General features: G+C 45.2%; 1 protein-coding gene across 3 annotated transcripts in view; it reads left to right on the forward strand.

Moving 5' to 3' along the window:
• The window catches only part of chd7 (chromodomain helicase DNA binding protein 7), a 94,057-nt gene that overhangs the window by 2,734 nt on the left and 67,566 nt on the right, over nucleotides 1-23,757 (forward strand). For all 3 annotated transcript variants that reach the window (XM_084058732.1, XM_084058731.1, XM_084058730.1), the window contains exon 2: nucleotides 22,012-23,605. In XM_084058732.1, the coding sequence (XP_083914858.1) occupies nucleotides 22,132-23,605 (1,474 nt within the window). In that variant the 5' untranslated portion in view covers nucleotides 22,012-22,131. The remainder of the gene's footprint in view (nucleotides 1-22,011; nucleotides 23,606-23,757) is intronic.

The following is a 23,757-nucleotide window of genomic DNA, read 5'->3' on the forward strand; positions in this document are numbered from 1 at the left end:
TAACGTGTACAGTACTAATATTAGGAGCTGAAATGACCATTGATGCAATGCTGTATGTCAGTGCATGGAACAATTTCCCCTAGTCCCGCTGTAAAACTGGAGTTGATTTGAATGACTAAATATAGTCAGAAAAAGTGAGACTGCTGTTGCTTTCCAAAATATCCTCGGCACTAGGACCCTGCAGCAATTGCTTTGGTGGTGTACATCTGTGTTTTTTTCCAAACTGAGTTCTGGGAATCGCAGATCTAACAGATCAGAGGTGTCAAAGACTAAATTAATGTTACTTGAATTAACGGCTATAAAGAATTAAAAACAGTGTTGAAATGTTTCCCATTTGCTTTACACAGTGCAGTTGTGTATCATGTTATTTCTTTAATAGCGACCTGAACCAGTCAGGGTTGGCTTATTGGGGCGGCCATAGCTGAATAGGTATAGAGGCCGTCTAGCTAGGAAACGGAAGGTTCAATTCAAATCCCGGCCCCAGCTATGTGTCTAAGTGTCCAAGACACTTGACCCTAACTGCTCCCCCTTGAACACTCATCATAACCATCTGAGCAGCCACCAGCTGGGTGAAGCTAAAACAGATTTCTCCTTATGAGTCGTCCTTACTATTTTTCATGTATTTTATAAGTTATGTCTTGGTGTTAGTCTGAGTGTATTCACATTTCAGTCATCAGTTAAACCTACTTTCATGCTAATGAAAGTGTATGTGTGTCTCTGTCCCACGATTGGCCAGAGTAAGTACGGTAGGCTAAACTTTTAAAACCAGAAGAGAAAGGGCCAATGGAGGGGTAGACAAAGGCTAAACAGATGTGTGTGTGTGTGTGTGTGTGTGTGTGTGTGTGTGTGCGTGCATGTGGTGACACTGACAGAGGGAGATGGTGTGAAGACAGTGGCACTCCCATTGGCATGCAGAGAGCACTATGGCCTCTGTTGGATGACACAGATGCTATTGTTTCACTGCTAGTGAAAATCACCATTGTGTAGCATGCCTCCAGTTTCACTCTTTGTCTTTCTCTGTACTGTCTCTCGTTTTATTCCCCAAGTCTTGCTTTGTCTTCTGTCTTATTCAGTTGTCTGTCTCTATTTATCTACAGCGCGTCCTTACTGCTGCTACCTTACTTGAGCCAGGCATGATGTCGTTTTTGTAGGGGTGGGGGTTCGATTCATGCAAAAATCGTGATAGTTTCTTTCTTTCCATGATCGATTCGTTGACTGGCCTTTACAGCTTCCGTAGTGCGCAACAAGCAGTGTGTCTAGTGGACTCTGTCAATCGCTGCTTGGCTGCTAAAATGGAGTAGGTTAAAGACGCACTGAAGTGACATTTTCGGTCATTTTATTTTGAAGGTTCAGCCCGAAACGTCGGCTTAACGACTCTAAACCAATCAGAAGGTCCCATCCCTTCAGGCTATGGGACGTTGGATCTCAATCACTTCAGCCGTGCTGGCACACGGCTAGTGTTTGTTTACAAGTGAGAGGGAGACGGCCAGTGAAGCACGTTTGCTACTACCTGGCTTATTTCTAACCTATAATGTTTTCAGATACATATTTTAGTGTGCAGATGAAGTTAAAAATGAGTAATACACTCATCTTCAATGAGATTCAAAACGGAGTATCTCTGTAATTAAAATCAGCTGTGTTTGAAGAACGTGCAGCTATGGGAATCAAACAGGTGCATGTAATCAAGATTCATTTATATTCGTGAAGGCTGTATTATGTCATCACGCAGCACGTTTTCGTTTACAGGAAGTAATTAAGATTGGCTTTTTAGGGACTTTAGATGTAAAAATACACAAAAATTGTTTTTTTTCCATTTTTTTTGGCATCTATTGTTAGGTATACCCATATGATGACCACGGATATGCTCTAAAAGTGTGAAAAACATATTTTTCATTTCACTACACCTTTAAGATACAGCCGGCTCTTGTCTTCTTCATTGACCGCAAGCGCTTTTGGACGGATTTGTGTATATCGGCCTCTGTCTCCGCCTTTCGCTCGCTTACCCTCACTCCCTGTATGCGTCGGTACGGCAATCTGTGTGTGGAACAGACACTGTCGTTGTGATCTTTAGAACTCCACAATGACAACAAAACTATAATGACAAGACAATGTCGGAACAATGTTGGACAAACAAATTTAATAGCTGGAAAATCAACAATTGATTAGGAATTGTTTTGAATGGAGAATTGATTTTTAATCGAATCGTGACCCCCAAGAAACGAAATGGAATTGAATTATGTCACAATTAGGCATGCTCATGATTTTCATGGCATTAAATTTGTATTCAAGGAGAATATCACTAAGCAGACAGAAGACATTGGTAGCAGCTGGGGTATTTGAATATTATTGTTCTGTTCCCCTGTCTTTCCTGAACTGTTTATTTCTGTTGTCGGCCAGGGTGCGACACGTTTTTAGCTTGTAAATTTGTTATTTTTTGTGAATGACACCGCCGTACTACAGAAGTATAAATTAAGGTATAGAACTGCAACTCATAGAATGGTCACTTGCTGTATCACGGTCTATACGATCTCTCTGAGAAGGCAGATCGTGGAGACATTGGAATCGTTCACCGATCTTTTTCGTAATATTGCACACTCCTAGTTGCACCATCCCTTTCCTCTTTAGTTCTGTCTCCTTCTCTTCTTCTGATTGGTTAGACACATTGACCTGTAGCTGCCGTGTTAATCCCATCTCATCCTCTGCTTCTGACCCCCCCAACACACACACACACACACACACACACACACACACACACACACACACACACACACACACACACACACACACACACACACACACACACACACACACACACACACCTTCCACCCTCCATTCCTGCCTATCCGAACTGTTGGACAGTTTGTAGTGGTTTGTGGTTGACCTTCAGTGATATTATTTATCTATAATATTGTTTCGGATCTCAAAGCTGTTACTTTTCAGGAAATGGAAGGAAAATTATCTGAAATAGTGAAATGGAAGAAAAAATATCAAATAGCAATGCGATGCGTCGTGGGCTTGTAGATCAGCTATTTTCACTAATTCACTACTTTTGCTTTTTGTCTCGTATGTTTACTTGTATGGAGCGCAGAGCAACTTATTGGTGAGCAGGCATGTGGAGATGTGAGCTGTCATTGGAGACAGAAAATTGTAAATATCTCCGCCAGGCAGGTAAATATTGCACTCATCACTCGTACGGGGTGGACGTGCCGCTCAACCAAAAATATCTGTGAATGCACAGTAGGGCGCAGTTTGAAGAGATTTTTAACATCTTAGAAGAAAAAACGATCAGTGATTTTATATATATATATATATATGATCCAATCAGCACAAGCTGTAACCATTTAAACCCTCTAGACTTGGAAAACTGCTTTTGTTTTGTCTACACCAAAAGGCAGCCGATCTACTAGCTTGTAGATCTGCTATTTTTGGCTATTGTTTTGCATCCAATATGGATGCTGGGTTTCTATTGGTTAAAGCTGCTCACTCGATTGTAAAGAAAATAAAATTCACAATTCTGATTGCAACATCCAATTTTAACCAGGTGATCTGAAAGAGACAGACCGAATTCCTGAAACTGGCCATGTGTGGTTGGTGGACCCTCCATCTGGATTTCCATGTGATGCCAGTGTTCACTGTGGGTGTGGCAGGGTTTTGTGATATTCTGTTGCCCGTGGTGTACTGTCGGCGATGCATCTAGGTGCCATGTGGTGGACATCACGATTGTGTTCAGTTAAAAGATTGGCTGGCTGGACAAATTTCACCAGCCGGTGCTGCTTTACAGTCAAAAGTGAACCCATGGTAGTAGTGTCAGAAACGGAGCACTGGTGTTAGGAGGGCAGCCATTTTGTCTCCTGTCATCATGTGTCATGGATGTCAGCCCTGCTCGCAGAGATGAGAGGGGTTGAGCTGGCGCTTCTCTTGCTTTCATCTATTGCTCTGCCCCCCTCCTCCTCCTGGCCGTGTGGGCAGGTTCTCACTCTCTCTCCCCCTCTTTTCTCACTCTCTTCCTCACTGTCACCTCCTCCATCCTTGCACTCTCTCCAATCTCCATCCTCTCCAGCCAAAAGGTTAGCAGGGGACTGGAGCAGCATGGTGACATTCAAAACTGGCCGTCTGTCCCCCACCATCTCTCCCAGTCTCCCTCCATTTGCCCTCTTTCCACACCCTCTCACTGTCTCTCTCTCTCTCTCTCTCTCTCTCTCTCCTCTGCCATTCGTTCCCTTCATTACTTCCTCCATATATCGCTCTCCCTCCCACCCGCAGTGGAGGCCTTATGGACCAAGTGCTGTGCCGAGAGTAGAGCCTGGCATCATTACACCTCGAGTGTTTGTGTGGGCTGTGTCGCGTGTGTGTTAGTCTTAATGTGTGTAGGTGCGAGAGAGCATCAAGTACATCTCCAACCTTTGTGTGTGAGTACCAATCCATCCGTGACCTCTGAGTGTTTATGTGCGTCATATAGCTACCATTTCTATTTATCATCTGCCAGCTCCGTTGGACCATCTAAACTTTTCCATCCGAGTGCAAAACCCAAGAAAGGGAAGGTAAACAAGACTGTCAATTTAAAATGGATGGGAGTTAAGTGTGCCATAAGAAAAACTAAATAGTCTAACCAGTGTTGGATGCACACAACTGTCATTCTTTGCCCATGGAGTTTGTTGGTCCTTCACATCCCAAGTGCGGCATCTATTGCTCAACATCCTCTGCTCAGTGGGGTGAGAGCGCTGCTCTTTGTGGCATCGCCTTCCAGCAAGAGATGGGGATGGACAGAAATACAGTAGTATAAATATTGCGAGTGTTTTCAAGAGGGGGACTGGTGGGGTGAGAGGTCCTGATGAAGTTTCTCCTTCAGAAATGGTCCATGCATCTGATGCTATCCTGGTTGCTGCCTAAACAGTGATGGGATGTGGTGATGGAGAAATGTGAGACTTCACAGTTAAGAGTTGCATTTGAGCGCACAATGTAACGAAAGTGTCTGCTCCATTGAGCACTGTGCTCTGCAAAACGGCCGTGTGTGTGTGTGTGTGTCCCAGGAGAGTACTTTACCCCACAGCCTTATGGGAAGGCCTGAGGAGAAGCTAATTGGTTGTTAACTAGGAGGCGGGTGGGACAGCGAGAGGAGCTGACCAATCTCAGGGGATGCTGTCCAAACCTATCAAGCCCATTGGTCTAAAAAGCTTGTCAATAGTGGTGATTGATTGGAGAGCTGTGGGAGTAGAGGACTAGAGATCTTTTCTGTGTACTGGTTGTGTGCGGGGGCAGGTGTACTGCTGAAGGCTTCAATGCAAAACTGCATGTTTTATTAGGTATTTGAATATTCATATAGTCTATAGTATTTACCCTTGGTTGATGAGCTAGTTTTTAAAGGGAGGTTTTGCACAAGCTTATTTGTCATGAACTGTGGAGGGTAATATTTTTTTGTGTATTTATTATTGGAGCAAGTAAATGTCCCCCCCTTCCACTAATTTTGCCCCCAGTACTCGATAAACACAACAGCTGGTGAGTCCTGAAGGGACTGAAACAACTCCACCTTGGTGATAAATCATCACAGAGGGTTTTTCAGAGTCTCTTGTCCCTTTAGGTGTTGTTATACCTCAGCCTCGTCTCAACACTGAAACTACAAGCAGTGAACTGATTACTTGAGGCTGGCTGGTTGTCTTCTGAACGCCGCCTGGCTGCTCGTCTCCTTCCCCTTGCGATACAACTTGCATACAAGACAGCCAAATCAGCCCTATTTATAGTCTTGTAAATGGCGTGGCTTATCTTTACTGCATCTAAATAGAAATATTGGGTTTAAGATTAATGGATTGGCACCATTGTTAGTGGTCATTCGGATTATTTAGTTTGGGCCCTGCAGCCCCACACACCAAAAAAAGAGAGAGAAACGCAATTAGTCATGTAGATTCAAACTGGCTCTGGGGGCATTTTACATTCGATGCAACCCATTCAATACATGCCAGCGATTCACTTGATTGCATCAGTATCTTTTCCTCAAAGCTTGTGATAGTTTAAAAGTTATATTCTACTCCAACATGGACAATTCAGAATAAACCCCCAGTCCTTTGATTCGTATTGAAGCCAACTGTCACTCAAAGCAAACCAGTAAAGGGCAGACATGATGAAAAAGGCAACCTGCACCCACCTCTCTGTTGGGCACCCAGTATGTTTGACTTAATGACATTTGGAATGTTTGACCAATTCAAAGACTAGCATCTTGCATTTGACTTTGAAAGAAATTGCTCGAAATGTCGTCTGCCTAGAAATTCAGAATCCATGGGCAGAACCAAAACAAAAAGACTTAAACTCTGTTTGGCTGCGGTACTATCTCATCATCGTTGTATTTTCTTTACTGCCAATTACAGGTATTTTGATGTTAACTTAAAGCTTATTTTCCCAGAAAGAAAAACGTAAGGGGTGAAAAAAAAGTATAGAAACTAAAGTGGGTTTACCTGGTAATGTTGGTATGTTTAGGGGCATGTTTATAATAGAACCGACAGCTGCATCATTGTTATGGCAGCCAGGCTGTTTTGAATGCACTAAATTGTACATTATAATGGTCATTCTAAGGACAAACTAGATTATTGATTAAAGGTCTTTGGGGTACACGTTGGGGCCTGAATTTCGGTGCAGGGTTGTGGGAATTGCACATATTTTAATTGATTCCTGCAAATTTATGTAGGAGATTCCCAAACAGATTTACAGCGATGTTAATATAATCAGCCAACGTTGATGCAGGAACAACGGCTGGAAGCACTGTATCATTCCGGAACGTCTTCCGTGGCATGCTCTCTCTCCCTCCCCCTCTGTACAAGTCTATGAGCCCCCTCTGCTGTAAGGGGCTCTTCGCTAGCATTTCAGGTTTCAATTTTAACTTTAAAGTGTTGAAAACAGGGACCACTTGCTGAAACGTAAATCAACATCATCAAAAGGGGAACCTGCTCTGAAAAATCAACAGGCATTGCCGCAGACGAAAACATTGTTAATTCTCGGCATCGTCAGACAGATGAGAATGAAAGTACTTGCTCAAATGACAATGAAGTTGCTAAGGCAGTCAAAAGGCAAGTTTAAATCTAAAGGTTCATACTATATCCATGGCTTGAATTTAACAGTCAAATTAGTTACTAGATTTTTAAATGTACGGACCAACGCCTTTTACAATACACTGTTGACGACTAAGAGGAGGAGGATGACAAAATGAGGAAACTGTCTGTCCTTCTGTATGTTCTCATCCATTTGTCTCCTCAGTGGGTTGACCAATCGATCTGAACTTGCACACCGGCATTGGAAGGGAGTGACCAAGCCCATGTTTCACTTTCCCCAAATTTAAGCTGTTTATTAGCTTTTTTTGCCACAGGCTATGAGCTCTGTTGTCACAGTTGCAGTCCCCGCAGGCTATAGGATCTGTAGCTGCGGTCGTGGTCCCATAACCCAGCTGGGCGGTGGGTGGACCTAGCTTCGGGGCTACAGTGTACACACACACACACACACACACACACACACACACACACACACACACACGGCTGAGCTTTATGTGCGTAGGAGTGCTTTGGATATTATGTAAATGTGTTTATTTTTATTGACTGCAACGTTCGCACCGATCAGCCGTTGCTGTGCTTGAACCCTGTGACTGCGTTATTAGCACGTATAGCTTAAACAACGTCAACATGGACTCTGAGGTCGTAAATTACCGGGTAGTGAGAGACAGCCTGGAGGATCAAATTAGCAGCGCTCCTCTCCAAAAGTGTGCCAGGTTGTAGTCGCTCCCAAAGTCTGCATATAGTTTGGGTGTGCTCATTCCCGGGTATGGACTGGTGTTCATAGTTCATAAAATCCTGGAGCAAAGACAGATGTTGTGAGAAGTTTGATTATATATTTTTGTTTCTATAATAGATGTTCATGGGACCATTATCTTTAAACAAATTTCAGGCCCTGCTTATAGTTTTTCTGCTCTTCTGCTGTAGATGGTGTCCACCCTGTGCTTTGAAACAAACCCACCACTCTCTCTCTCTCTCGCTCTGACCCTCTCTTTCCTCTGTCTTCTCGTCTTTTCCTCCTTCAAATGCCAGACATCCTGCACCATAGAGGCAAGCTCTCTGCTTCCTCCATCTCCTCCTCCTTCCTCCTCCTCCCGTTCTTCCTCTCCGTGTCCCTCATTGTCATGACCACACACACACACACACACACACACACACACACACACACACACACACACACACACACACACACACACACACACACACACACACACACACACACACACACACACACACACACACACACACACACACACACACACACACACACACACACACACACACACACACACACACTCAATCCTGTCCAATGCCAACAGGACCAGGAAGGGTTGAGCACTGATTTATTTAGTTGCACACTCGTGTCATGTACCGGAAATAGCGGATCTACAAGCTCACAATGTGTTGCAGAGCAACACGTTGTGAGCTTGTAGATGGGATATTTTTAGTATAAATCAGTCATGAGTGTTTGCGGACTCTGTAAGAGGTCCTTTAGCTGAGAAGACCCACACGCACATGCACACACAGAGTCAGTGTTGTGGCCAAGAGAGGTCAAGATGGCGCTATAAACTTGACAGTCAAGGTCAAAGAGCTGCCACACACACAGATGAACACGTGCGTCTTGCGTGCATTCGCCTCTCTAACACACATGCACAGCCTCTGTCTCACACAAGCACGCCCAAACACACACACTGCTCCCCTTGCATGCCTGCAAAGTTTCTCTCTCTCCCTTTCTGATAGTTCCAGGGTGATCGTTAACTCTGACCTGTATATGGATCCATCTTTACACTTTTAAGAGTTGAACTACCACTCAGGATTTGACTGTGTAGTTACAGGTTCTTTGGCTGGCCTGTGGTCTGTTTCTGTCTCTCAGGCTGACAGACTGACTTCCGGCCTGCCTGTCCTCTGGGTCCAGACTGGGGGCTAGCCAGTGGTTTTTCTACCACATGGTAGAGGCAGGGAACAGATTGGATAAACACAGCCCCTTCCTGCAGACCCCCCCTACGCCACACACACACACACACACACACACACACACACACACACACACACACACACACACACACACACACACACACACACACACACACACACACACACACACACACACACACACACACACACACACACACACACACACACACACAAAGAAAAAAAAGACTGTCCATTAGCGATGCAGCCGTGCGTAAAATAACCAGATTTTCTCTAGCTTCACTGCCTCTCTCTCTTTCTCTCTCCCTCTCTCTCTCCTTCCTCTCCCTCACTCACTCCCTCCCTTCCTTCCTTCCGGGCCTTAAATCCCAGCCCAAACACACCGCCTTGCGTTCCCCTACTTGTGCTTAATTACACACACGGCACACACACGGCCAGCGCCTCCCCCCACAGGAACAAAGGTATAAATTATAGTGGCTTATATCACAGGGCTAATGGAAGGTGTGTGCGTTTTGAGGAAGAGAGAGATCAGACGCTACTACAGGTGTTTTCTGCTCGGTAGAGAAGGGACTACTGTAGTCTCTCCCTCAGTTAAATTGACTTTGAACCTGGCGACATGCCCTATTTTGGGCATGTCATTATTGGCGAAAAGTAGCAAAAATAGACGCTCTATAATCTCACAACGTGTTGCAAGCTTTTAGGTCGGCTATTTTCGCTATTCGTACGTATTTAAGGCGTAAGTGGTTGTTAACACTCTAGTTTCAGCTCTATATGAGTCTAAAAGATTGTCTTCTATTATATCTTATGTCTCCCTCCCTCCTTTCCTCGCTCCCTCGATCTGTCTTGCTCTCAGAGGAAGCATTGTGTTGTTGACATGACAGTGATTTCCTGTAGTAAAGCCTCTAGGGTATAGACAGTTTAGCTGCCAAGCCATCAACACCACAGCATTCTCTGCTACTGCTGCAGCAGCCCGCTAAGCTGGCTGACTTGCACCCAACTGATGCTGACTAGTCCCATTCCCTCTCTCACATTAGACAACAGAACATTTTTGTGTGGATGTGCAATGATTATTTATAACCAATGTGTAGTGGATTGAAGCAATGGCATTGTCACTCACTGTACAGCACTGGTGGAGAAATTAGGAGTTCACCTGCTCAGAGAGCCTAATGTTGCGTTCACGCGGGTAGATTCAAAGATGCATGCTACCATTCATTTTCAATGGAAGCCAGCGACATGAAGATACTAAGCAACATCCGACGTTTGTAGCTGCAAAGATACAAAAACTACAACTGTAGCTCAATGAGACACACGCTTGATGAAGTCAACGACCATGTTGAGCAACACGGATACTAAGCGACAGAGCGACAAATATGCTGTGTAGCTTTGTATCTGCCCTGTGAACCCAGCATACTGCTGTGTTCACACTGGCAGAGATACAAAGCTACACAGCATATTTGTAGCTTTGTAGCTTTTGTAGCTGAAGTTTAAATAAGCGCAACTTTTTTGTAGCGGCTACAAATGTTGGTTGTATCTTTGTATCTTCATGTCGCTGGCTTCCATTGAAAAAGAATGGTAGCCCGTATCTTTGTAGCTGCCAGTGTGAATGTGGGATTTCAGAGACATACCAGTGTGAATTGCACATGAGCTTCTCTTCTGAGTACCTAGACGCATAGCCTAAAAATCCTAGTTAAACGAGCTTGTAGTTTCCCGGTCTGCCACGATCGTCAAAATACGTCACTTGGCGGACTGAAGACATTGTAATTTTGATGGGCAGCAACTGCAGATAACAGCTGATTATCATGTTATCCCTATTGCAGATAAGAGATGAGGTTGAGGATCGGCAAAGTTATCCTTTAAAGATGAGTTGTGCAAGTAACATTTAGACGCAGTCGTAATGTATGTATTGTCACAGGCAACGGAGAGAATAAAGTCATTGTGTAGAGAGATATTCTGTCGTTGCTGGTTTTCAAATCCACTTTTGGGCCTGTTAACGGTCTGCACCAGTTTCTGTCTGCTTGCACAAGAAGGGAAACTGTGGTGGGGTCAGGGTAGGTGGTTTTGATGACAAAAGTTTCAATGAGGATCTTGGTCCATTTTTAAATTCTGTAGAATGAAAGTAGGTTCTAGATGTGACAAATTCATTGCTATGATGTGTGGTTTACTTGTACACTCATTCTGGCAGAGCTACATTTCTACATTCTAGACACAGCAAGCTGCATTGCATGTTTCCTTGGAATTTCTTGCTCATGCCGATGATTGTCAGATTGGTTAGCGAGCCATGTAGATAATGTTGGTCATGTGGTTTGTGATGGTTTCAGAGGAGGCAGCAGATCTGCGGAAGATGACTTGGGTTCTCTAGGTGCTGGTGTCATTAGATCATCATGCTGCCTTTTACCCAAACACCCACACAGTTGTGTAGGAAGTCCATTTGGACTGTCTTAAGTACCCATTCAATCCGCAAACGCTTCTGTGTCATTTTACATTTGAGCTATAGCCATTATTTTTATACTTTGACTATTCAAAAATAGCAGATCTACAAGCTCATAAGCTTGAGCTTGTAGATCTGCTACAAAAAATCGTGAAGATTTTTGCAAATCTTTGAAAGTTTGAATATATATATTTTTAAAGCAAACATTTGTAAAATATTTTGTTCCAGGGACCTCCAGAAGCAAAGATTTAAGAGTTAAAATATTAGCTTTAAAAAATATACAAAGTATAAATATTAAAAGATTTGCACAAAGTTTCATGATTTTTTTTGAATAGCCAAAGAAATTAAAAGGACAGAGATGTGTTACTGGTTTTAATCGTTTAAATGCAAAGCCAGTGCTGACCAAACAATGCCTTGTTCCCCACAACTTTTACGCACACTGTAAAAACAAAACGATTGACTGTCTGAAAGTCTTGAAGTAGTATGGGAATGTTTTTATTTGGGGACCTAGCTTGTTTAAGCGGTGGAACGCGTGCTGGGTGAGTAATGGTTTTCCCCTTTTGTTTTGAAAGTGGCCCAGAACAGTCCCAGGAACGTTTCCAAAGTGTCCCACATGCATTTGCAGTTGCCCCCGGATGTCACTCAGGGGCCAGGGCGGCACTAGTTTTGGAGCTGTGAAGCTCTCTGCCTTTCTAAATGGTAGTCACAACGAGCGGCATTATCCAAAGAAATATTGTTACCTTTTTATGTCACCACCAAACTGACCCTGTCGATGAAAGTAAGATTTCTGTGGCCCTATTTGGCTGGTGCCGAGCTCTTGTTTTTAGATGCTAAAGCTTCCAACTCACTCACCCAACTCGCGTATCGCTGTCACATGCGTGTGGATTCGGTGAGTTGTGACCTGTCCAAAATCTTTTGAGTACATTTTGTTTTTACGAATATACACTTTTTGTTCTTATAAATATTGAAAAGAGTACAAATCTGCCGGTGTGCTGTGTTAATTTCTTTTGATCCAGCATCCCAGCCTAGTAGTTCTTGGATGTGCTTGTCTTTTAGCAGTTTTTCGGCATTTTTTAAATCATTTTGTTAAAAATATGAAGTGAACATTAATCATTGCTAAGGAAATAGGCCCAAATACATGCTACTTTTCCTGCACCCCATGTCACTATTCTCTCTTAGCCTCTACCCCCTCATATTCTGTCATGGGGCATTGCCCGTGCAGTTGGTAGGACATGGCTGGCATTGCATTGAGAGAGATACAAGCCATGCTGTGCATCAGCTTTAACTCATCAATAGGCTTTTTTGTTTGAGCATGTTAATCTACTTGCCTTTCTGCTTTGTGTGGTTACCTAAAACATTGGTTTTCAATGTGGGGTCCTTGGGGGAGTTCCAGGGGGTCCTCAGAAAAATGTGTTAATACAGCATCACAATCATTTTTCCACTTTATCCGTTTATATGTTGGCTATTCAAAAATAGCAGATCTACAAGCTCACAGCGCGTCGCTTCGTGCCGCACTGCAAGCTTGTACATCTGCCATTTTTTAAAGATTTTGAAAAATAACAAATGTTTGGAAGATTTTCAATAATTTTGTATTTCTTAACATAAATCTTGTCTTCTGGGGGTCCCTGCTCCCTGGCACAAAACCTTTTCAGATGGTGGTCTGCCGCCAAATACATATCAATTTGGGCGTCCTTGACTTGAAAAGGTTTGAAATGCACTGACCTAAAACATGACGTAGCAGAGACGACTAACTTAAGCTCTGTTGAACCAGGAAAAGCATTTTTTTTGTGACAATGGTCAACTGACACCACCACGACAATGACAACAGCTTTACAACTACAAAGCCAGCAAATCAAGCTGAATATTTAACCCAAATCTAAACCTGTGAGCTACATTGTGGACATAAAAACACTGGCAGAGTGCCAAGGGTGCTATGTAAGAGTGGTGCTTGGCATCTGTGACACTGTGTGTCCTTGTTGAAACCAGATGTTGAGAACCTGTATTTTAAGCGCTGCCCTGGCTGCAGCTCGCTGTCTTTGGCTGGTAGTCCCGTAATCCTACACTACATGGTAACTGCAAGGCCTGCTGCTCTGATGACAGCTCTAGTTATTACTGGGCCCGCACACATACACACATGGATACACTAGCCTGGCCTTGGGTACGCGTAAGAGGCAGTCTACTAGATGGGGTGTAATGTGTGTACTAGTGGTGTGTGTGTGTGTGTGCGTGTGCGGGTGGGGGGGTGCTCTCTTGTCCTCCATTTGACTCCACACCACCATGCACAGACTCGCTCAGGCGGTTGTGCGGGGTTCTTGCACACTGTACGATTCTGGACGTCTTATACGTCCATTTCCTGTCACTGTGATAGCAAGGTAATGTGATTATCCAAAGACTGTGCCAAGTGTAATTGAGTCTTATCGGTCAGATTTTGCCACAAGACTACAACCTACGTTAATTGCCATATTGAGGAAATGTTTAACTGCAAGAAAAGAAAACTTTAAAAAGGAGGAGGAAAATTGGGTCCCGACTCCCGATCTTGACTTGGCAGAAGAGGACAACATGGGTTGACAAAGGGGTCTGATAATATCTATTCTACATGCCATTTTTCATGAAATGTTCTACACATAGACTAGCTGATGGTGATTAATTCCCTGTGCTTTAACGTGAAGCTGTTAAAATGGCCACAACAGACAGCAATATTTTCGGAAATTTGCCAATGACATCCCTTTATTTTCATATATTGATAGCTGTTGGTTTTCCGTCGTAGTAGCACCAACCAAAAATTCTGAACCTGTCGGGACTTCACCTTAGCCTCCAATGGTGTGGATTGGCTTGTAGGCGGCCATCCTTAACCCTGGCACACTGAACGACCCAAAAGGTTTCAGACAAAAGATTGTGTGGTAACCTTTTAGAGAAAGTGTGTATGACTGTATAATATATAACAGACGGTGTGGCTTAGAATATGTGTGTATTCCACATCAACATCATGGTTTGTTTTCAGTCCTGCAAGCTTTCTTTACTCACGTGTGTTTGTGGTGGGTATTTGTTGCAGTGGGGGGAGGGGCGCTGGGCTAAATGCTTCATCCTTTGATGAGATTTGGGCATCTAAAGCGGCACACTGACCGTTCACCCAATTCCCTCTGCAGTGACAGCTGGGCCTCAACACCAGAAACACACTGTGTGTGTGTGTGTGTGTGTGTGTGTGTGTGTGTGTGTGTGTGTGTGTGTGTGTGTGTGTGTGTGTGTGTGTTTGTTATGGGTTGAGGGAGAAGAAGCGATGAATTGATATTGAAATGGGAGAGGAAGTGGCAGGGTGGAGGAGAGGTGTTGAAATAAAGGACAGAGAGCATGCATTTCCTCCTGGCTTTTAAGGCCAAATTATACTTTCTGCATCCGGCTAGCTGCGAGGGTACGCTACCATCATATGTCGTAAATTTAGTTACCAGCTCATGTCTGCGCGGACATTCGCATGCCTTTTCAGATTGTATGACCACAAGTACAAGTATGCTGACCACACACATGCGCTTGAGCAGAAACATGGACATTCGGGAGGGGTTGTGTGAGGCAATCCGTCACTACCCGCATCTTTATAACTCGTTAAAAGCCAATGAAGTACAACTCGTGAGTCTGTGTGCTTAAATTCTTGGAAAGAAATTGCTGTTACTGTTTGAAGAGATGAAAGTGTGTGCAGGCAGAAATGGAAGCATCCTGTATCACAGGCTAAAAGGGCTGCAGACACTGAATTGTAGCATAAACGACTTGCGGGTAAGCTTTCTGGTCCTGCATGGCTATGCAGATGTGACGGTGACAATCAGGCCTTGAGCTTGGCTGGGGTATCTCCCTTGGGGATGTGGGGGGGTGGGGGGGTCGGCATACTCATGAGGATCACTCTGCTCTGTGATCTTCTAAGGCCACTGGAAGTCACGCTGAATCCCAAATGCAGGGAAAAGCCACTGTTAGAAGTGGAACCTGTTCAGATGCAAATGCAAGGTGAAGACCCTCAGGTCAAAATGCTTACAAGATACCTAAATGGTAAATGGTGCTCTTATATAGCGCCTTTCTCCAAAGCGCTTTACAATGTACATGACATTTACCCAGGCACACCACACACATTAGTGGTGGGGGAAAAAAACGTTCATTTCAGTGAACAAACGATTTTGTTCATGTTCACGGCTATGATCCGTTCAAATGATCTGTTCAAATGATCCGTTGAAATGATAATCTCACACACTCGATACACCAACGGCAGAAGCAACCATGCACGGCACCAACTTGCCCATCAGGACTTAGGGATAAAGTGTCTTGCTCAAGGACACTCAAGAAGCCAGGGACCGAACTGGGAACCTTCCAATTACCAAGCAGACGCTCTACCTCCTGAGCCACTGCCATCCCAGATGCTGATTTTGGTGACCCATGGCCTTTGGTGACCCATGGCCTTTCCTCTAACGCCACCCGTCAGCGGGTTAGGGTGGGGACATTTCTGGTGGGGAGTAAAGGCATAGCATGGCCCGAGGGGCAGTGGTTATCAAACTTTTACATATCAAGGTCCATTATTTATTCGGCATTTGAGCCATTTGATGAGATTTAGACTCTCAGACCCAATATTTTGTTAATGTTGGATACGATTTTGTCCACAATTCCAACCATGCTGTATTGATGTTGTTACCATAGGAGAGATAATAATAGGCTAACGTTGATCAAAATAACAATTCTTTAATTAAGTAATGCAGATGTTTAACAATAATTTAACAATTGAGAGCGTAAAGTGAAACCAAATGGACCCGTAAGGGTCCATTTGGTTTCATTTTACACTCAAGAGTTGAAGCTCTATAAGGGTCCATTTGGTTACCATCTCCATCGTTTTGCTGGGGACGACCTGGAACCCCCTTAAGGACCACTGGTTGGGAACCACTGCCCTAGGGGCTGCTAGCAGGGCTTTTAGACCAAAGATTCAAGATTTGTCACTCGCTCCTACAAGTGTATACTGTTAAATGTTGACAAGTGTATACTGTTAAATGTTGGTGTGGTGTGACTTGGTCTTTTTTTTCTACATAGTTAGACAACGGCAAATCAACTTATAATAAAGAATGTTAACTTCAGATATTGAGATTCCATTGGTGAGCAGAAAGTTTAAAAAAAAAGATTTTCTTTTAGAAATGGACACATCATCCAACCTTGTGATCACTGGTCTTAATTACACTAAATCACCTGTAAACAGCCCTTTAGAACCTGTTAAAATTCAAGGAAACGGCACTGTTGGATCCTGTTGTAATGTAAGGGATAATATGGGATGCTAAGGGCTAGTATAGTGGCTCGCTCAGGAACTAGATCGGCCATCTGGGAACCGGAAGATCCCCAGCTCAATCCTCAGCTCCTCTTAGCTTTGTGTTGGAAGTGTCCCTGAGCAAGACACCGAACCCCTAACTGCTCCCCGAGCTCCCCTGGGGCTGCACCGCGCACTGCTCTTAAAAGTCAAATGCAGCTAATTTCCCCACAGGGATCAATACAGAAACTAATGCCAAGAAAAGGCACGGTTTGAAAACCACTACCATATCTGAGTGGAAATGAATAGCATGTTGAACCACATTAACCCTGGCATCCCTATTTTGGGCAAGTCATTTGTATGTAGCAAACCAGAAAAATCTGAAGTATTTGAGAACAGACAGACATTTATTTTAACATTAAAATAAGTGAAGAAAGATAAGAACAAAGGTAGAATATACATAGATACCCTGTGTGCGCAACGCATGTGAGTGCACGCCCTCTGAGCAGCCGAGCCTGCAGTGGTGCTGAAATGCTGGGCAGGTGAAAAGACACTCTCTCACACACACACACACACACACACACACACACACACAGTGTCACCGTTGTGTGTGTGTGTGTGTGGGGGGGGGGGGGGATTTTTAAAGGGCAGAGCGAGAGATGGAGGGATGAGCAGAGTAACGGAAGGATTTCTTGTCTTCCTGCTCTTTGCTGGAGCTGTGAGCTGATGAAAGCCTTGAGAATGCCTCTCTCTCACACACACACACACACACACACACACACACACACACACACACACACACACACACACACACACACACACACACACACACTTTAGCACGTGCTCATACAGCTGCGTTTGTTCTATATAGAAGATTTCAGGGACAGATTTGGGGAGGGGGGTGATTTAGATATTGTGTGTGTGTGTGGCGGTGGAGGGGGGGTGGAGGGGGGCAGGAAACCAGTCATCGCTATAGTAGCTCGTTGGAAAGGATGTGAAATTACACACTTTGTCTCCCACGCATGCACATTTCTCGCCGTCGACAGTCTCCTCCCATCTCTCACAACCCCCATTTATTGTATACATCTCTCCCCGTTTCTCATTTTCTCCATCATGTGTCTGTAGCATTTTCCCCTGGTCTCTCTACCAGATTTGGCCTTCACCACCTCGTAGTGATTTTCACAGGAAGTGGTTTGTGACTCTACACACTGGTTGCCAGCTGTTGTAGTTTTTTTTTCCCTCCCGTTTGCAGAACTCTGCTTTTGCTCACTTAAAGCCTCTATACTTAGGCACGAAACCCACAGGACGCGCAGGGCGCTAATTTTCCAATTTTTTCACTCTGGGTGGAAAAAAGAGGTGTCCGCACGCGTATTCTCAATCATAGGAATACATTGTATATCGGGTGACCAGATGTTCTGGTTTGGCAAAAACAGTCATGTGCAAATCTGCTTGAACCACATTTTTCTGTCTACAGAAAAAATAGCCGCTCACAACTCGGTGTAGATCGGTTATTTTTGGCTAATGTTCCCCCAGAATATTGATGCTGGTGTCGGAGTGGTTATTATCCAGCTATAACTTATCAGACCTTGCCAGCTGACTGTGGGGGTGCTGAGGCCTGTCTGCAAGACCTTCAAGCAAATTATTGCCATAGGTCTGAATCCAACGATGGGCCCAGGGGCTTGTTCCCTTGTCGCTGTTAAAAAGTATTTGAAGGCTTTTTGAAATCATTCTATTTTATACAGTGAAGTGTTATAAGAATGATGGGGAATTGCTGGAAGGTTTAGGAAGGTTTAGGAAATTAATGTTTGTGATGGATTCCAAACATTTCAGTGTATGATGTGTAATAATTCGCATACCATCAGTTTATGGTCAAGTCTCCAATTAGATCTTAATCTAGGTCCTCTGACGATGTTTCTAAAATGTAGTATGGTCATGTCAATGAGCTCCTAATATGGACTAGTGCCCTTTCTGACTTGGTGGACCGAAGGCATTCAATATTTCATGCCAATGATGAGCTCCTTCTATGGACTGTAGACAGAGAGTGTAGTGGAGGGGGATCGCACATGACGACGTGTTGCACTGTGACGTAGACACCCCGCCCCCACACTTCTAAAAGTAGCACTACACCCCTGACTACGGAGCCCTTATTGACCAGGCAGGTGGACGGAAGACATGTCTCATTAGATTGACTGATATGAAATAGTTGGAACACATTCAGAAGTCCTATTTGAGACCGAGTTCAGTGGCTTATTGAGTTGAGTGGAGATGATGCTTCCTTCAGGTGGTCGGGGGAGCTGCCTGAGAACTGGTTCAGTAGGACAAAGTTTCATCATCATCGGGAGAGGATGAAAGTCCTGGGGAACAACCCTCCACCTTCCATTCCAAGTGCTTTCAAGAGGGTTGATTTGTCATTCTCTCATAGAAGAACAAGCAGTGAAATGTTGGTGTGACATGCACCGCACACTGTGCTAACAGATTAGCTAACACGTGCTGTGTAGTAGGGATGTACAAGGCGACTGATTTCACTGGACTGGTTCCGATTCTACAAAATGTCTTCTAAATTTTTTGAAAAAACTTGTGTTGCTTTGTCAGTGGTTCTCAAACATTTTCATGTCTAGGACGGACACCAAAATGATATGCATTTGGCCACGGACCCCCATCTCAAAATATGTTGTTCCAGGGACCCCCAGAAGCAAAGATTTGAGTTAAAAATTATCTACAAGCTCATAGCGCGACACTCGGTGCCGCGCTATGAGCTTGTATATTTGCTATTTATGAATAGCTAAAGTGTAAAATAATGCTTTTTAGCTCAAATCTAAAAATGACACGGATGCGTTCCAGGTCTTAATGGGTTAATCGATTATTTTGTATCTGACTTGCTGTTGTATATTTTTGTTATGTATTTCTTTTGTGTGTGTGTGAGATGTCTTTAGCCTGCTGTATCTACAGTACCTTCTCTTGCCCTGTTAGAACTGTACTGTAGTAAACCTTCATCAGGGGCAGCAGTATTTAATAGAACGGTCAACTAGCTGCGCACATCTCTGCCGTGTACACATTGTTGCAAGGATTCTTAAGCGGCTGAAGCCAAGGGCATTAGTTATGACCAGTGGTGGAAAAAGTACTCGCATGTTTTACTTAAGTAAAAGTATCAAAACTGCAATATAGAAATACTGTTTATAATTAAAAGCCTGGAATTCAAAATTTACTCGAGTAAAAGTACAAAACGTGTCGCGTTGCGACACGTTGTGACCTTGTAGATCAGCTATTTTCAAATAGCCAAAGTTTAAATAGGGCTGAACAGGTTAATGTATGTTTTGTAATAATAATTCATTCATCTAGAAAGTAACTAGTAACTAAATAATTGGAGTGGAGTAAAAGTACAATATTTGTCTCTGAGATGTAGTGGATTAAAAGTATTGAGAATAGAAAATACTCCAGTAAAGTAAAAGTACCTCAAAATTACAGTACTTGAGTAAATGTACTTAGTTACTTTACACCACTGGTAATGACAGCTTCAGAGTTGTTCTGGTCACCTGCATTCTCAAAACGACGTTTTCTGGTGATTGTCCAAATGACTGGCAGACGTTAAGCTCTGTGTGATCTACAAAAATGTCCCCCATTTTTGGAAACTCTAGTCCTCACATCTAGTCACACATTGTTCTTGTCAGCCCGGCTTTACTATATACCGATTTGTAAGGCTTTAACAATGCAGACTTATTCCATGGCTTCCGTGAAATCTACTTTCAAGCTATTTTAAGTCAAAATGCTATCACAGCAGGTTCAAGATTCAAGCTAGCAACACTAGGAAATATCTCCCTGAGAATAAATAGGCTGCCTAGTCTGCCATTTGGCAGCACTACTGCCAAGGGAATGGATGGATGGAGAAGGAAAAAAACGTGGGGAGAGAAGGGGGGGGGGGGTGAAGGGGAGGGGAGGGCAACTCTCCAGCGGTGGAAGTTGGATTGTCAAGTGAAGTTTTGGCAAAGAGGCAGCAGTCTCCCTCCCCCACCATGTCTTTCTGCATCTCTCTCTCTCTTTCTCTCTCTCTCTTTCTCTCTCTCTCTCTCTCTCTGTGTGTGTGTGTGTGTGTGTGTGTGTGTGTGTGTGTGTGTGTGTGTGTGTGTGTGTGTGTGTGTGTGTGTGTGTGTGTGTGTGTGTGTGTGTGTGTGTCTCTCTCTCTCTCTAACGTGGCCTACACAGACTCATTTATGCGTACTGAGATCCACCTACTCACACATACACAAGTGCACACACACAAGGAGTGGCGTGTTGCAATGACCACCCAATCCCGGGCGTTCTTTATCTCGAAAAAAAAAACACCTCTGCTCATCTGATTACACACACACACACACACACACACACACACACACACACACACACCCCTCACACACACGCACCCTCACACAACTCAAACACAGCAGACATGCATGCAAACAACAAATTTGGCTCACACTATGCATACATGTTTATTTTCATCTGTACCCAGGGACGCACACACACACACACACACACACACACACACACACACACACACACACACACACACACACACACACACACACACACACACACACAAGCTGGTGTAGTAGCAGGTGGCTTGCTCTCTTGTCTTCACACATCTGCCAGGGCTGGCTGGCTGGCTGATTGACTGTCTGGTTGACTGGCTGTCTGGTTGACTGGTTGGTTGTCTGCCTGGATGTTTTGCAGGCTGACTGATTTATTGGCTGATGTACAGGCTGACACACTTGCCTCAGTTGCCTGTATTGCTGGCTAGCTGGTAGGCCGACCGTTGCTGTTATGCAGGCTGACTGGCTGACCGATTTGCAGACTGGCTGGCTGGTTTGCAGCTGCTGCTGTTCAAACAGAGTTGCATCTGCTGGGCCTTTTGTTCTAACACACACACACACACACACACACACACACACACACACACACACACACACACACACACACACACACACACACTGGATGACTCGGAGTGTGTGTTGGAAAAGAAAGAAGTTCTTTTGTTTGGGAGTAAAATGGGAGCGGAGGAAGGGGGTGGGGAAGTGCTAATGTGCTTGGTGACTGTGTGTGTCTGCATGTATATGAAGCATGTGTGAAGTTTTTTTGTGTTGGACATGGTAATGGTGGGGAATATAGGGTGTGCTGAGGGTGTTTGGTAGTGGTTTACAGCAGCTGAGCTATTTGCTGAAAATGCATCACTTAAAAGAAAACTCTCAGCCGTGGTGGAGTTAACAAAACTAATAGTGTTTTTTTTCTCCCCTTCTCTCTGTTCTCACTTTGTCTTTTCCCCATGTCCACCTATACTGCCCTCCCTCACTGTCTCCTCCTCCTCTCTCTCCTCATTTTCACAGGAGCCTTAAGGAGGACCATGAAGTAGCAGGCTTCAGATTAGCAGCTAACGGACTAGCTCCTCATCGCACAACACATCTCCCTCCATCCAACCCCTCCATCCGTGGGCCCTCCACCCAGCCATGGCGGACCCAGGGATGTTGAGCTTGTTTGGGGACGATGCAGGGCTGTTTTCAGATGGGTTGGATGGTTTAGGAGACTGCGGCTTTCCTCCACAGCCTGCTCCAGGCCAGCCCAACCCTCTAGCACAGCAGAGTAACCCCGCTCTCAGCCACGAGCACCAGGGAGCCGGAGGGTACCACCAGGCGCTGCTCCATGGAGCTGGACCCAGTCCAGGACAGCCCAAACTGGGGCAGCTCTATGATCATGGCCCCTATACTGGCTATGATCAGCCTGGGGCCCCTGGTGGACGAATGATGGCCCAGAATGGCCCTACCCAAGGACCGCCAAACGTTAACGCAGCCATGAACGGCATGGCCACCCGTTACCATAACAACCCCGGCAACCCCAGCAACCCTCTCCATGGTTACCCGGGTGATGCTGGAGGAGGAGCAGGGGGTGGAGTTTGGGGCCAGCAGCAGCAGCAGAACCGATCAGCCTATCAGCAGCCTCCCACACAGACAGGGGGTGGGCCCAACCAGATGGGAGCCTATCAGATGTCTCGAGGAGACTACGGCGGGATGCAAGGCCCGCCCGCTTCCAGTGCAGGCCACATGAACCAACACTACCCTCCCCAGAACCTGGTGTCGCCTTCTGCCCAGGACCCAGCTCACTACATGGGGCACGTTGGAATGGGGGCTGCCCAGTTGAGGCACCCCCAATCCCAACCACAGCCTCAGACATACAACATGGGCCACACACCTCGATACCCCCAGTCCCCTTCCCGACAGCCCTCACACCCCCACCAGCATCACCAGGGTATCGGGGGATTTGGGGCCAGCCAGTACCCTGGCTACCAGGGCCAGTATGGAGCCATGGGCCAGGGCATGGGACCTGGGATTGGCCAGGGTGCCAATGCTAATGTCAATGCTAACACCAGCCAGAACATGGGACCAGGACAGCTGGGCCAGCGGTATAGCCAGGGATCAGGCCCTGCAGCTGGGCCACAGGCGCAGAGATACCCTCCTGGACCTCCACACCAGCCCCATCAACCTCACCCTGCTCAGATACAGCAACAGACAGGACAGCAGGGCCAGCCTATGCACCCCCAAAACCACCCACAGCACCCCCAGAATCTCCCCCAGCCCCCAAACCAACCTCAGCCTCACCTCGCCCCCCCAGCTCAGGGATCGTACCCTTCCCCGTCTTCCATGTCTCCCATGCGGGGCTTGGGTACACCAACACCCCCTCCTCAACAGGGCCGCCCCCCCAGTGCAGGGCTAGTGGCTCCTCCAGAAGTGTCGGGGTACACCGCCCTACAAACTCCACCTAACGCCATGGCCCTTCCGCCTCAGAGAACCCCTCAACCCCCTCAACAGCCACACCCACAACACCAGCACCACCACAATATTTCCCCCAATGCAGGGCAGATGTATCAAGGCATAGGACCACAGTGCGGGCCTCAGATGGCCACAAATCGGCCCCAGCACCAGCCAGGTATGTCAATTTCTAGAAATGTCTAGATCTACAAGCTCACAACGCGATTAATTATATTACAAAAACATAATCAAAACCCATTTTATTGGGGACCACTTGAATGACCACTGGGTCTCACTACAATGAAAACGGTTCAAAATCACTCGAGTGTC

Source organism: Gymnoscopelus microlampas, assembly GCF_963454915.1.
Source record: "Gymnoscopelus microlampas genome assembly, chromosome: 5".
Classification (NCBI taxonomy): domain Eukaryota; kingdom Metazoa; phylum Chordata; class Actinopteri; order Myctophiformes; family Myctophidae; genus Gymnoscopelus; species Gymnoscopelus microlampas.